This window comes from Gastrolobium bilobum, unplaced genomic scaffold (assembly GCF_033153095.1).
Source record: "Gastrolobium bilobum isolate Gb01-03AN ecotype WA unplaced genomic scaffold, APGP_CSIRO_Gbil_v1 utg28686, whole genome shotgun sequence".
Classification (NCBI taxonomy): Eukaryota; Viridiplantae; Streptophyta; class Magnoliopsida; order Fabales; family Fabaceae; genus Gastrolobium; species Gastrolobium bilobum.
In genome coordinates this window covers 24667-39627 of record NW_026898668.1, presented here as the reverse complement: position 1 = coordinate 39627, position 14961 = coordinate 24667, and the positions used below count along the sequence as shown (strand labels likewise).

General features: G+C 33.4%; 1 protein-coding gene across 1 annotated transcript; it reads left to right on the top strand.

The window, feature by feature from the left end:
- Window positions 1-1444: 1444 nt before the first annotated feature.
- Window positions 1445-3439, top strand: LOC133318147 (uncharacterized). Its single transcript, XM_061520110.1, has 4 exons — window positions 1445-1663; window positions 1920-2498; window positions 2677-3185; window positions 3274-3439. Exons 1-4 carry the CDS (start codon window positions 1474-1476, stop codon window positions 3430-3432), a joined length of 1437 nt encoding a protein of 478 aa, XP_061376094.1. The 5' UTR covers window positions 1445-1473; the 3' UTR covers window positions 3433-3439.
- Window positions 3440-14961: the final 11522 nt, after the last annotated feature.

The window sequence follows — 14961 nt, the reverse complement described above, 5'->3', positions numbered from 1 at the left end:
TTTTGTGGACTCACTTATGTATTGAATGTGTAGCATGAAAAAATTATCTCAGGTAAAATGAGAAAATTAATCCCGAGAGAGTAAAAACAATAGAATGAAGGACACAAATTTTTTTTTTTTTTGTGAGAAAACGGGGTCAAGGGATCAATGGCATCATTTTGCTCAAGGAAGAAAACGCGACGGGCCGCCTTCAGGAGCCATGTTATCAATGGAATCATTTAGTTGCGAGGATATTAGTATATCAATCCAATAACAAAATAGAATCCAAATGTGTATCCCCACATTAAAATTATAATAGTATGGAAAAAAATATTTATACTTTTAAAAGATATAATTTTATATCATTTTAGATAAAACAACATCGTTTTAGTATATGATTCGTAATTTTTTAGATGAGAGTTAAAATTTCTAGTTGTTTAGACTTTGGATATATAAGAGACTGGATGTAACAATCGAAAAGAAAAGAAAAGAATTCGACAATGCCAACTGATAGTAATTGTAAACCACCAAGGCCATCATCACATGTATTATGGCTGTACGCAATCCATTAATAACTCTTCATTGCTAATGAATGTCATTACCATTTAGCAATGATAGCAGCATTTCAGCAACACAAAAGATTCGTTGTATAAATGATGAAGCCGAATTTCGTAAGCGTAGTTTTTAAGTTCAAGTTGTGCAAAATGATGAACCCCAAAATTGACTATGCCGACATGTGATTTTTGTTTTTTGAAAAAAAAAAAAAACATATTTATATCAATCGAACTTGAAAATTTTGCAACTTATTAAGTTATTACATTGTTTACGGATATATAAAAAAAATCACATAATAATATAATAAAAACGACATAAATCATAATATACGAATTCTAATTTACTCTATTAACATTTACAAAGAGACAATAAATAAACATAATAATTCGATTTAATATATTTTGAGTAAAAAATACAACATTAGAAGAACAAAAAAACGAAGGTAAAAACAGAGAACTGCCACCTTTTGATATTGATTCATCTGCGGTTCTAATTTTCCATTAATAAAAAATGGGTGTTTTCTTTCCATTGCAAATAATTTTTTTTTTTTTTTTTTGTAACAATGGATTACAACTATGTATATTAAGAGTAGTATATAATTATGATAATAAATTTTTTTTCTCTCTCTTCATATATTGTCAGCTGATGTGACGAAAAAAAAAAATTACTATTATATACCTATATATTACGCATAATATATAATTAAAATTGGTTGGCGGAGGAAATTTTTTTTGCAAAAGTGAAAGACTGAAAGGGGAAGTAGAATTTACATAAAAAATTATAAATTTTTGAAAGGCTAGTGGCACTTAAAAGGTGAAAGAAATTCTCCACCTAGACGTGGGAAAGTGCTACTGACATTAGATTCGACCCTACGCTCCTCTGTCTTTCAGCTAGGCAGGAATGGCAATGGAGAAGCAGTTTCAGACGTTGTTTGTCTTCATGAATGTGCTTGTGTTCAGTGCTTCTCTTGTGTCCACAGCACAGAGCCATGTCTCAGCTGTAGGAGACCCAGGAATGCAAAGAGATGGTCTAAGGGTAGCCTTTGAGGCTTGGAACTTCTGCAATGAAGTTGGTGAAGAAGCTCCTCACATGGGTAGCCCAAGAGCTGCTGAATGTTTTGATCTTTCAGGTAAGCCAAATCACATGACAAACATAGTCTCTTAAAAATCTTATTTTACTTCAATTGGTTACATATTTTCGTGTCAGTGTCATGCTTTTCCTTTTTCTTGGTTTACCGCATAATCACATATTTTTTTATGTCCTTCACCTGTTTTATATATATTATAGAGTCTCCTACATATTCTTCAATTTCCTTTAGTTTTGGTTTTTTAAATCAGGAATGCTTTTTCTTTTTGTTGAAAGTTATAAATGGTTGTGATGGCCAGGTTCTCTGATTCACAAGGTCACAGAAGCTGATAACAGACTTGGGGTGGGGGATTCACTTCCTGGTCTGACACCAGAAGATATCAATAGCACAGACCTTTATGCAGTTCAAAAGGAACAGTATTTGGGTTCTTTATGTGAAGTTGAAGACACCCCAAGGCCTTGGCAATTTTGGATGATAATGCTGAAAAATGGCAACTACGACACCAGGTCTGGTTTATGTCCTCAGAACGGGGAAAAGGCACCCCCTTTTAGTCCAGGACGGTTTCCATGTTTTGGACAAGGGTGCATGAACCAGCCCATCTTGTGTCATCAACAGACACAGCTGAAAGATGACACGATGCAAGGAGGGTTCAATGGTACTTACGATTTGGATTCTGATTGTGGGGGTGGACATGATGGTCTCTCTTACTTTCAGGTATTTTGGGAGAAGAAAGTTAATGTTGGGAGTTGGCTGTTCAAACATAAGCTAAAGACTTCAAAGAAATACCCTTGGTTGATGTTGTACCTTAGAGCTGATGCAACCACAGGATTCTCTGGAGGTTACCATTACGACACAAGGGGAATGCTAAAAACAGTGAGTACAGGCGCTCATTTATTCAACATTTCCTTCAGAATCCAATATTTCAAAATTTCCAATTCTGTTTATTTAGTCTTTGAATTAGTAAGCCATATAGAGTTGAGTCCACTTTGTTTCCTTCAATGTATCTGGTTTGATTAGCCACAACTAACCATTTGAGTTCATGATTCAGCTTCCAGAGTCACCAAATTTCAAGGTTAGGGTGAGTTTAGATATCAAGATTGGGGGAGGATCCAAGAGCCAGTTCTACCTTCTAGACATTGGAAGCTGCTGGAAGAACAATGGTGCTACTTGTGATGGTGATGTACTCACTGATGTTACTAGATATAGTGAGATGATCATAAACCCTGAAGCTCCAGCTTGGTGCAGCCCCACAGGTTTGGGAAACTGTCCACCATTTCATATCACTCCTGACAACAAAAAAATCTATAGAAATGACACAGCCAATTTCCCCTACTCGGCTTATCACTATTACTGTGCTCCAGGCAATGCACAACACTTGGAGCAACCTGTAAGCACTTGTGATCCTTACAGTAATCCTCAGGCACAAGAGATAGTTCAGTTGCTGCCTCACCCTATATGGGGTGAGTATGGCTATCCCACCAAAAAAGGTGATGGTTGGGTTGGGGATGCAAGGACTTGGGAACTTGATGTTGGTGCACTATCTAGTAGACTCTACTTCTATCAGGTCAATAATTGCATTATTACTCTAATATTGGAATCTCACATCACAAGCTTATTTGTCCTAGTCTAATTTATTTGGTGCTGTGGTGCAGGACCCAGGCACTCCTCCTGCCAAAAGAATATGGACATCTATTGATACCGGCACTGAGATATTTGTCAGCGACAAAGATGAAGTAGCAGAGTGGACTCTAAGTGACTTTGACGTCATTCTAACACAACCAAGAACCAACTTGATGAATCAGGTTTATTAGGTTGAGAGAAAGTAGACATGATTCACAGGAAGCTAAACTTTTGGGATTAGATCCACAAAGGCCAGGCTTCTAAATCCTACGGGTAGAGCTTGCAGATATTTACTAAAAAGGAAAAAATAAATTCTCATTGTCAAAATCGGATCAAGTCACCACATTGTGGAGTAAATTGACTTCAATAAACTTATTTAATTCTAAGCATATGTTTTGGGGGAAAAAAATTAAAATATTACTATTTTAATAAATAATTACGAATACATAGCTGTTTCGAAACTATCTACAGATCTATTGCACTCATTCACGCCCAAATTAGGCGTGACTATTCATGCCTAAGTTAGGCGTGACTCTCAAGGCATTGACACCTAAATTAGGCGTGACTCGTCTGATGTTGACACGTGGCATAAAAAATTAATAGTTTAACCGTAAAACTTTATAAGGCCATAACTTTTGACTCGGGTATCCGATTGAGGTAATTCTTTTTTTGATTCCACATAACTTTTCGAGATCTACGCAATGACATCTCATTTGATATATTTTATCTCTCAGGCTCTCACAAACTCAATTCAAATTTACAACAAAGATACTATAAAGATGGCACTAAAGTGGATTAACTCATCTATAAATAAGATGGCACCAAATTTCTTATTAAATACAAAACGCAATCAGTTCCTATTAAATACAACGCAATCAACTCCTATAACATTAAATTCAAAATTCAAATAACCACTAGCAAATTTATTTGAATTGGCGACAATCTGTAACCAACTCATAAAATTACAACGCAATTAGCTCCTATTAAATACAAAACACAATCAACTCCTATTAAATACAAAATGCAATCAACTTATTGGAGGTTATTTGAATTTTGAATTTTGAATTTAATGTTATAGTACCATTATTGGGCATGAATGAGTGCAATATATTCGTAATTAGGTTCAAAACGGCAACTTATTCGTAATTATTTATTAAAAAGAAATATATAAATCATTAATGAGGTTTTGTAATATTTATACTTCAAATCCAAAGAACTCTTTCGTGGCAACATGATTTAGATCGGCAAGTCCTACACTGGAGAGCTACGAAGCACTGACACTTCAAAAACTCTGATGTGTCGTGTCCGACACTTTTCGACACTCTCGGACACTCCGACACTCCCCGACACTTCAACACTCGTTATAGAAATTCAAAAAAAGGTTCAAAGGTTAAGTTTCGTTGAGTTTTTAGTTCCAACTATTAGATTCGTTAGATTACGATTACCATTTTATTGAGTTTCATATAAATATTTGGGATATCTTATGTTTCTTTGCAAAATTTATAAATATTATAAGTTTACATACATTTTTTTTAAATTATTGAATATTAAATATAATATAAACTACATAAATTAAAAATATTATTTAATATTAAAACGTGTTCTAACGTGTCGAAATCTAACATTTTTTAGAATTAACGTGTCGGAGTGTCGTGTCGTGTCACGTGTCCCGTGTCAGTATCGGTGCTACATAGCTGGAGAGTAGAATGTGAGGATTTCAGTTAGGGGTGTCAAAATAGGTTGACACAACACGAATTCGACACGACACAAATTCAACACGACACGAATACATCAACACTAACACGACACGAATTTTTATTCGTGTCAAAATCTTCAACACTGACACGACACGAATTTTTTGCGGGTTGACACGACACGACACGAATAACACGCAAAATAAAAGTCAAAACAGTAATTGACAAAAAAATTTAAAAAAAATGGATCGAAATTAAAAAAATTTAAAATAATAATAATAATAAATTAAAAATATACTAATTTTAAAAAAAATACGGGTCGACACGAACACGAATACATCAACACGAACACGACACGAATTTTTTACGTGTCATTTTTTCCAACACGAACACGACACGAATTTTTTTGCGGGTCAACCCAAACACGAATTATCGTGTCGTGTCGCGGGTCGACCCGCGTGTCAAAACCTATATTGACACCCCTAATTTCAGTCATGCCTAATGTGGGGGTAAACAGGTTGAGCTGGGCTAGACTTTGGATTAAATATGTCAGATCTGTGTAAAAACACTTTAGGGCTGACTGGTTTGTTAGTCTTGTGTAGGATGAAAATATAAGTCTGGCCAAACCTATATTTAAAAATAAAAGTCTTGGCTTGGTAACCTATTTGTTTAAGTCCATAAAATATTCAATAATTAAAAAAAATAATTAAAATATTATTATTTTATTTATTGTTCAAAAGCATAAAAATAATTATTTTATTTATTTTATTTAAAATAAATAATATCATATAGGCCAATTTTTAGGCCTATAGACTTGTCAAGTGAGAAAGTCTATGGCGTGTTTTTTAAATAGTCTTTTTTAAAAGCCTAAGCCAACATATCTGATTATATGTAATAGGTCAAAAGTATAGCCTTTTTTAATTGACCAAATCTGATATGATGTAAGCTGAGTCATAGGTCATGTTAGGGGTGTTCGCGGTCTGGATTGGATCGGTTTTGGAAGCAAAAAACATCCAATCCAATCTCTTTGGTTTGATTATGTAATCATTAATTCGGTTTGGATTTTTTCTAAATCCGATCCGATCCAATCCAATTTTTTTTTGGTTTGGATTGGATTGGTTTTCGGTTTTTTAAAAATCCTCAAATTTGTTTCATGGTTATCGTGCAAATAATATCTTTTGTATATATTGACTTTGTAAATTATTTTTTTTGAAATACAAAAGCATCAGTAAACAATAATATAATTTTTTTTTGGGCAATGAGATATGAAGGTCTACACATATGAAATTTTGTTGATGAGATGTGACTATATTTTTTCTTGGGTTTAGTTGATGGGTTAATGGATCTTGAGTTTAGAAATTTTTGAGCTATGATTAGAGAAATGTTCAAGTAGGTAGAGGGAAATTAACATATTGGATATATTTTCATCAATCAATCCAAAAATCGATCCAATCCAATTAAAATTTGTGGATTTTTTCGGTTTTCGATTTATTCGATTTTCGGTTCGGACACCGCAGTTTGAATCGGTTGATGAACACCCCTAGGTCATGTTATGCCATCTGACCTATTTCTACCCCTAATACCCAACAATTGGAAAGAAATTGATGGTGGACTCATGGTTAGAAGATGGTACTCAATCAATCTATACTGCGAAAATGAAGAGGTTGCCATCACATTAAGCAAAACAAACGGGTAAAGGTTGTTCTCTACTTCTTTACCATTGGTCTAAATCAAAGACGACAACATGAATGTTTTACCAAGAACGAGAGCTATATTAGCTTGAGATTTCAAAGAATTTTAATGGATTATTTTTGGACAAAAAAACCCATTGGTATTCAATTAGGATTTTATAAGATTAAAAAAAAAGTCACGTGGTATTCGATTAGGATTTTAAAAGATTATTTTAGAATCCGTCCAATTCCGTTGGTATTCAATCAGGATTTTAAACAAAGAAAAAACAATATTGTGGTATTTAAAAAGGGTTCACTTTTTCTGCAGTAAGCCCAATACGACGTCGTTTTGAGACAGGAATCATGGTGGATTTGTAATTTTAATTTATTTTAGTTTATTATAGTCTTTATAATTATAATTTTTTAATCTTTCAATCCCAAAATGACGTCATTTTCGGAGTAAATGCAGATAACTTATCTGCAGTAACTGCATAAATATTTTTCTGATTTAAAAATCTAACGATTTTAATGGATTTTCTATTGGTGTAGATTTCGTGAGACTTTTTAGTGAGAAATATAAATAGGATGCTTCTCTCAAAATCTCACCATTAACCCTAGGATTTCTTGAGATTTCTCTATTGTAGTGTCTTATTCTTCCTTTGGTGGGTTAACCCTTTCAAAACTGAGTTCCGTCGTGGGAGCTTCGTCAAAGCAACAGATTTTTGAGCGATTTTCATCATAAAACAACCCAAAAACAACAAACCAACAAGATTCTAATATAATCCATTTAAAGAATAGCAGATTTTTAAGAGCTTTTAAAAGTTTAAAAAATGATTTTTCAAGATATGGGTCGCGTTTTTTCTGTGCACAAAAATGTATGATTTTTGTATTAAAAAAAACATAAAACAGTGGAAAAAACAGTGAAACTAAAACACTCAAACCAATGTTTGTTTTACATCAATGAAACAAGATCGATTTAAAGAAAGATTGAAACTTTCATAATATAAACCCTATATTTCGTAACAATACATTCATGAACGAAATTCATTCGCTATAGGAAACGATTTAAAACAAATTTTGTATCAATAGATAACTAAAATCTTGTTTTTCAAAAGCCTCAAGGTTTCAATGTATCGATTGGAAATAATTTGAGAAATTTTTTAAACTTTCATGTAATAAAACCTAGAAATTCAGATTCAAAATTTTCTTAGAATACTCAATGAAAACATGCATATGATATATGGTTAGAAAACTCTCCACGTAAAACAAAAACCCTAAGGTTTCCAAGATCAATTGCAAAAAATTTCAAACGAAAATTTATTATGAACTTTTGGTTCTATATGCAAATTTAGAATTATTTTAACAAATAAAAAAATTGGGTCTTATAATCATATATACATATTTCTTATACCAAATAAAGAAGATAATTTTCAACCCTTTGGTTAAACCCAAGAGCAGAAATGAGAAAATGCTAATGCATGGAGGACTAGTATAGTTTTAGATATGTGGAGAAATGTTGCTTAATAATTTTGAATGTTTGTTAAAAATTATATTATATTTTACTGATTGAGAAAATTATATTAGGTTTTACTTTTTTTGATTAATATCATTGCATTTCTTTGTTATTTTTTTTATTGACTCTTGTAATTTTGAATGTTTGTTAAAAATTCATATAATTTTTTAAAATCTTATAAATCCATATTGTCCTTTCAAATCTTATAAATTCTATTCAAATACTTTAAAATCCAATCTTATAAAATCTTGATTGTAAAAAAAGTCTTTAAAGTCCTTCCAAATCTAAATAGTCTTTTAAAATCTATAAGATTTTTTATCTCAAAAAAGTCTTTTAAAATCCTAATCCAATACACCCCCTTAAGATAAAACTTGTAGTTGGATTGATCTCTGCCTCCGATTATAATCTCTCGTCCATCTGGCAAAATATGATTGGTGGAATATCATCTTATAAACATGAGTCCATTATAGAAGTCCATTATCAATGGTTCTTATATTTTCTAACACACTTTGTCATACAAAAATACTTTAACCTTGAAGCATGAATATTTTATAGGTTCCATTTTTCTTATGTTGCTAGAAAAAATTATCTGCAGCAACCCATTATAACTAGTAGGGGAGCCACATTGGGTGGAGGGGATGCCTTGGCCGGAAAAATTTAAAGTGATCCTAGCCCATGGTGGGCCTTCCACTAAAAGAGTGACACTTGGAGATCTTTTTTCTCTTTTTTGTCCTATTCCTCAACTTTTCTCTCTTTTCCGGCTCACTGATTGAGATGTGCACCAGGAGCACATAATTAGAGCTCGCCTTGGCCCTAGCTTACTTTTGAAAGTAAGCCATGTTTTAAACATGACTAAATAACCTTTCACGTTTTAGTGTTTGGCACCAGCTAAATTCTTCTAGACCCTAGCTGAGTTAGGAGGTTGGCTTCGCCACTGATTATAACTATGTACTACCCTATAACTATATATTACATGTAACACAGAGTTATAATAGTAAAAAAAATTTCTTTCTGCCACATCAGACGATACTGTATAAGGAAAGAGAAAAAAAATAACTTTAATATTATAGCTATATATTATCCGCAGTACATAGTTATAATAGATTGCTAGAAATAACTTTTTCTTGTAAAGACAATAATTTCCCATATTTCATATGCTGATTAATAGTTTTTATGTTTCTTTAACAGTTTTATTAAACTTGTGGGTAGGGATGGCAAAGCAGGCTGCCCGCCCCGCCCCAGCTCGCTATAAGCTCGTCAAAAAACGGGCTAGCCCGCTAAGCCCGTGACATTTTACACTTTAAAAAAAAATAAAAAATTTAAAAAATCCAACCCGAGCGGGCTTGGTGGGGCAGGCTTGGCAAGCGACAGGTTTAAAAAACTCAACCCGTCCCACCCCGGTGAACTGAGCTCGTTTTGCCATTTCTACTTGTGGGTGTAGTAGAAGCATTCACCACTCACCACAAGACAATGCATTCAGCTTCAAAGCTGAACTATTTACAGTTGTACTAGCTTCAACAAATAAATATTAATTTTCATTTACGCCCGTGTATGGCGCCGTGAACGATTGACTATCTTAATATTTTCTCGAAATATAGGGAATGGTTCCTACCTATGTAGCACCAATACTGACACGGGACATGTGACACGATACGACACGACACTCCGACACGTTAATTCTAAAAAATGTAAGATTTCGACACGTTAGGACACGTTTTGGTATTAAATAATTTTTTTAATTTATGAAGTGTATATTATGTTTAATATTTAATAATTTAACAAAAAAATAAAACTAAACTTATAATATTCATCAATTTTGTAAAGAAACATAAGATATCCCAAATATTTATATTAAACTTAATAAATTGGTAATCGTAATCCAAAAAATCTAATAGTTGGAACTAAAAACTCAACGTAATGCAACCTTTGAACCTTTTTTGAATTTCTATAACGCGTATTGGAGTGTCGGAGTGTCAGAGAGTGTCGGATACGACACATCAGGATTTTTGAAGTGTCGGTGCTTCATAGGTTCCTACCAATCAAATAGATATTTTAGGGAAAGTAAATGATAGGAGATATAATATAAAATTATTAAAAATCCATTATTTAGCAATTTATGAGGTCAAGAGTTTGAACCTTTTGTTCTTATTTTCTATTGAAATTAAGTTTGAGTAAATGAATTTGTATAATATTCACGCTTTTTAAAGGAATTTTATAAGAGATTATTTATGAAAGAGATATAATATAAAATTTATTAATGAGTCTAGCTTTTAGGTCACATGATTATTTATTACTAAATTTCAATATAGAAATTGTAGAACTATCTGAGATGTGATCTAATTAAATAAAGATGAGAAACTAATAAGACATTATCTTAATAGACTATAGTCACTAGAAATTTATGGATCCCTTAAATAATTTCTTAGAAAAAGAAATAATGGAATTAACGATTATAATGTAATATATATATGTATGTATATATATATATTGTGATGACTTTGTATATATATATTGTGATGACTTTAGCTTTAATTTACTCATCTGACCTACAGAAGATGCACCTTTTACAAAATATTGGTGCAGATTTTTTGAGTGGGATGGGCCTACCATGTGTTTGGCTATAACCACGTTAATCTTGTAAGACAAGACATCTGCTTCATGAGTTCATGGGGTGTCTCGTTTGGTAATACGTCGGTTGGTTTGTTAAAATGTCATATTTTAAAAATAAAACTGTTAAAATATAACGTTTTAAGACTCCCTCAGTTTGCCGTATGTTAATGTTTGAACAAGAACCCGTTGTTAGAAATAATATATCCAGGACATTTCTTTATGATAGCGGATCATTATTCACGCAAAACATAACAAAATAATAATTCAATTGCAGTTTGCCATATGTTAATGTTTGAACAAGAACCCGTTGTTAGAAATAATATATCCAGGACATTTATTTATGATAGCGGATCGTTATTCCCGCAAAACATAACAAAATAATAATTCAATTGCAGTTTGCCACGTGTTATACAGATAAGGATCCACTATCAAAAAGTAGGATTTGTTATTTATGATCGCGGGTCCTTCTACAAGTCACACGTAGAAAACTGGAGCCGTGGGACCGATAACGAGTCCTATTTCATGACCGTTTAGTATTTTGTTTCAAAAATGTGAGAAGTATTTGTATGGTTCAGTCCTATGAAGTATTGACACTTCAAAAATCTTAACATGTCGTGTTTAATATTTTTCGACACTCTTTGATACTCCGACACGCGTTGTAGAAATTCAAAAAATGTTTCAAAGGTTGCGTAGTGTTGTATTTTTAGTTCCAATTATTAGATTCGTTAGATTATAATTATCATTTTATTGAGTTTAATATAAATATTTAAGATATCTTGTGTTTCTTTGCAAAATTGATGAATATTATGAGTTTAACTTCATTTTTTTATTAAATTATTAAATATTAAATATAATATACAATACATAAATTAAAAAATATTATTTAATATCAAAAAGTTTCTAACGTGTCAAAATTTAACATTTTTTAAAATTAACGTGTCAGAGTGTCGTGTCGTGTCGAGTCGTATCACGTGTCAGTATCGGTGCTACATAAGTCCAGTCCATAGAATTTGTAGTGCTTCCTTTCATATGTAGGGAGATAAAAAGAAAAAAATAGGGATAAGATAGTCAAAAAATTTTATTTATTTTTTGGTTACAGTCAAAAAAAAATTAATTGTGAGTAAGACCATGGAAAAAATTATATGGGAAGGGACCATAGGAATTTTTTCCCTAAAATGTGAAATTTAGGCGACATAAATGCCAAACAGTTTAGTCGTAGTCCTATGCTAAACAAACTACTCGCAAAGCAGCTTTTTTGGTTTACCTGTTTGCCAGCAAGTGGCAATCAGTAATCACCCTCTAAAATTTATATAAGCCTTTGTTTTAAGTTCATTTTCCTATTGTCGTTATTATTATTCTTTAGGTGGAGAAAAACTTTAGTGGCCCTCTTTGAAAATGTGGAATTTTTTTTTTCTTTACTCCTTTCTTTTCTTTTATTTATATTTTTATCTATATTTTAAATTTTTCAAAAAGGGATCACGACCACTAAGGGAACATTTGATAAAGGATTTTTTTTAGATTCCCAAGAAAGTGACATTGGAAATCTTATTTACACGCATTTGATGGAAAGATTTTGAAATTCTTTTCAAGAATCTAATTTTATCGGAATTTTGATTTATGTTTATTTTTTAAGATAAAATAGCATCCAAAAATATCATCAGGGAGAGTGGTATTCTTAGATTTTCGAGAAATGGGAAAATATTTTGGCTTCTGCATTACTAGAGTCAAACAATTTTTTTCTTCCTGCACCACTAGCGTGGTGATGACTATGATAGTTAAAATATTGATTTATTACTATAATTTTATATTTTTACAATTTTTTTCATCAAAACGATTTTAACAATATTCCAAATGAATTTATGTTTTTATGATTTTTTACGATTTTCTTACCTTATGATTTTACGTTTTACGATTTTTTATCCCCTTTTCGATTTTACGTAAAATCTTGATTTTAACTACCTTGATAATGATGCCACTAGCACCAAGTGTTTAAGCAATATTTTCTCCCCACACTAATAACGCGGTGATGACGCCACTAGCACCAACACTGCAGTTTTTAGAATCATCCTACATTTCCTATAATATTTGACAATCAACCAGACATGAAATCCAGAAACTTAAGCTAACATTCCTGATAATATTTTGTCCTACCAAATAATCTTTAGGTCACATTTTCAAAAAATTCATTTTTTCAGCATATTCTTGATAATTGTGATACTCAAGTATAAAAGAATTTCTCATTTACCGAATGTCCCTAAAAATTTTCTCCTTTAGGTGCCAAGAAAATTTGCAGAGTTGTCAAACCTGTGGCTGTGAGTAAATTTTGCTTCCACGCTTTTCAGAAAATATTTATCAAAGAAAGTTATCTGAATAACTTCCAAAATAATTGAGATTTCCCAATACTCCAGATTTAAGTCGCAAAAGTCACACCTGGTCAGTGGTCACCGCATCCTATGGCCTTCTAAATCTTCAAGAGCTATAAAATCCACCTCCCAACCTTTATATGGTCATATTCTCCAAAGGGGGGAGGTTTTCCTTTTCTCAACTCTGAAAACCCTTAGCCATTTGGATGTGCAATCAGCACATCCTCTATCGGTTGCTATTCCTCTCTTGGTTATTGGGAGGCTTATGATTATTTGGTTCGGAATCTACTATAGTTCTCAAATGGCCAATTTCCTAATTTCCCATTAAGCCTTTGCTAAGTAAAATTTCCTCAAATTGCCTACTTTGCCAGAAGTTCCTCTCTTTACAAAAGTATATAATTTTATTTTAATAATGAAATTTAAAAAATATATATAATTTCACCCCAAGAAAAACTTCTGTACTGTTGAGTTTATGAAATTAGTTTATACTTAGTGCCGGCGTTAATCGTAATAATGTGTAATGCGAATATGTCTTGGGAAAACTCGGTTCCCTTAAGCTCGGCTAAACAGCCCTTGTGCGGAAGTCAATCAACAAGATCCTGATCTCGGATCTCGGCAATACCTCGGCCTGAACTTAACCAGGTCGGGTAGCGCGGCGGAAAATCAAAATGAAAACAGGAGAGAGAGAGAAGAAGAACACAACCAGATTTAACGTGGGAAAACCTTCTCCTATGAAGAAGTAAAAAACCCACGGGACCTAGTCCAGATCTGAAATCCACTATGGAAATAATGGTTACAACGAATCAAATACACCAATGTGGTAGTTAACTCAACCTCTCCAACAATGGTGATAATCAAACTACCCTAGAGATGTTTCACTCAAACTCTCTCTAGAGATCTCTCAAATGCAAAGCATAAAGCTTTTGCTCAAACAATCAAACAATTTTTCTCTCAAATTTGTTCTCTCAAATCTGACCTTGCCTCCACCCACAACTAATGAGTATATATAGAGGAAGTGGAAATTAGGGTTAGGGTTTTTAGGAAACCCCTCAAATGGGCTTGGACTTAGTATTGAAGGAGGAAGCCCAACAAATCTCCCCCTCCGACTTCAATGCGTCGGCTTCAGCATCAACCCGGCTCCTTCACAACAGTCTTCAAATTTTCTTGCTGGAACCAGCTTTGTCATCATGTCGGACCAATTTTGGTCAGTGTGCACCTTGACGAGTTCGAGCTCTCCACCTTCCACCACATCCCGGATCCAGTGATACCTCACATCAATATGCTTAGTGCGGGAGTGATAGGTTGAATTCTTCGCAAGATGGATTGCGCTTTGATTGTCACAACCCATCTCGTACTTGTCTTGATCATGGCCGAGTTCCATGAGGAACTTCTTCATCCACAGCATCTCTTTGCTTGCCTCAGTAGCGGCAATGTACTCAGCCTCAGTTGTCGATAGTGCAACACATTTCTGAAGTCTTGATTGCCAAGAGATAGCTCCTCCGGCAAATCTCATCAAATATCCTGTAGTCGACTTCCTCGAGTCGGCGTCTCCCCCTAAATCAGAATACGAGTATCCTTGCAACTCGGCTTTACCTTCTCCAAATCGGAGACATAAGTCGGTCGTACCTCGGAGGTACTTGAAGATCCACTTCACTGCTTCCCAGTGCTCTTTGCCGGGGTTTGACAAATACCGGCTTACCATTCCAACAGCATACGCCAAGTCGGGTCTAGTGCAAACCATTGCATACATCAAGCTTCCGACGACGGATTGGTAAGGGACCTTCATCATCTCATCTTTGTCTTCATCAGATCTCGGACATTGCTTTTGGTTCAGCTTTATGTGTCCGGCTAGGGGGGTGCTCACTGTTTT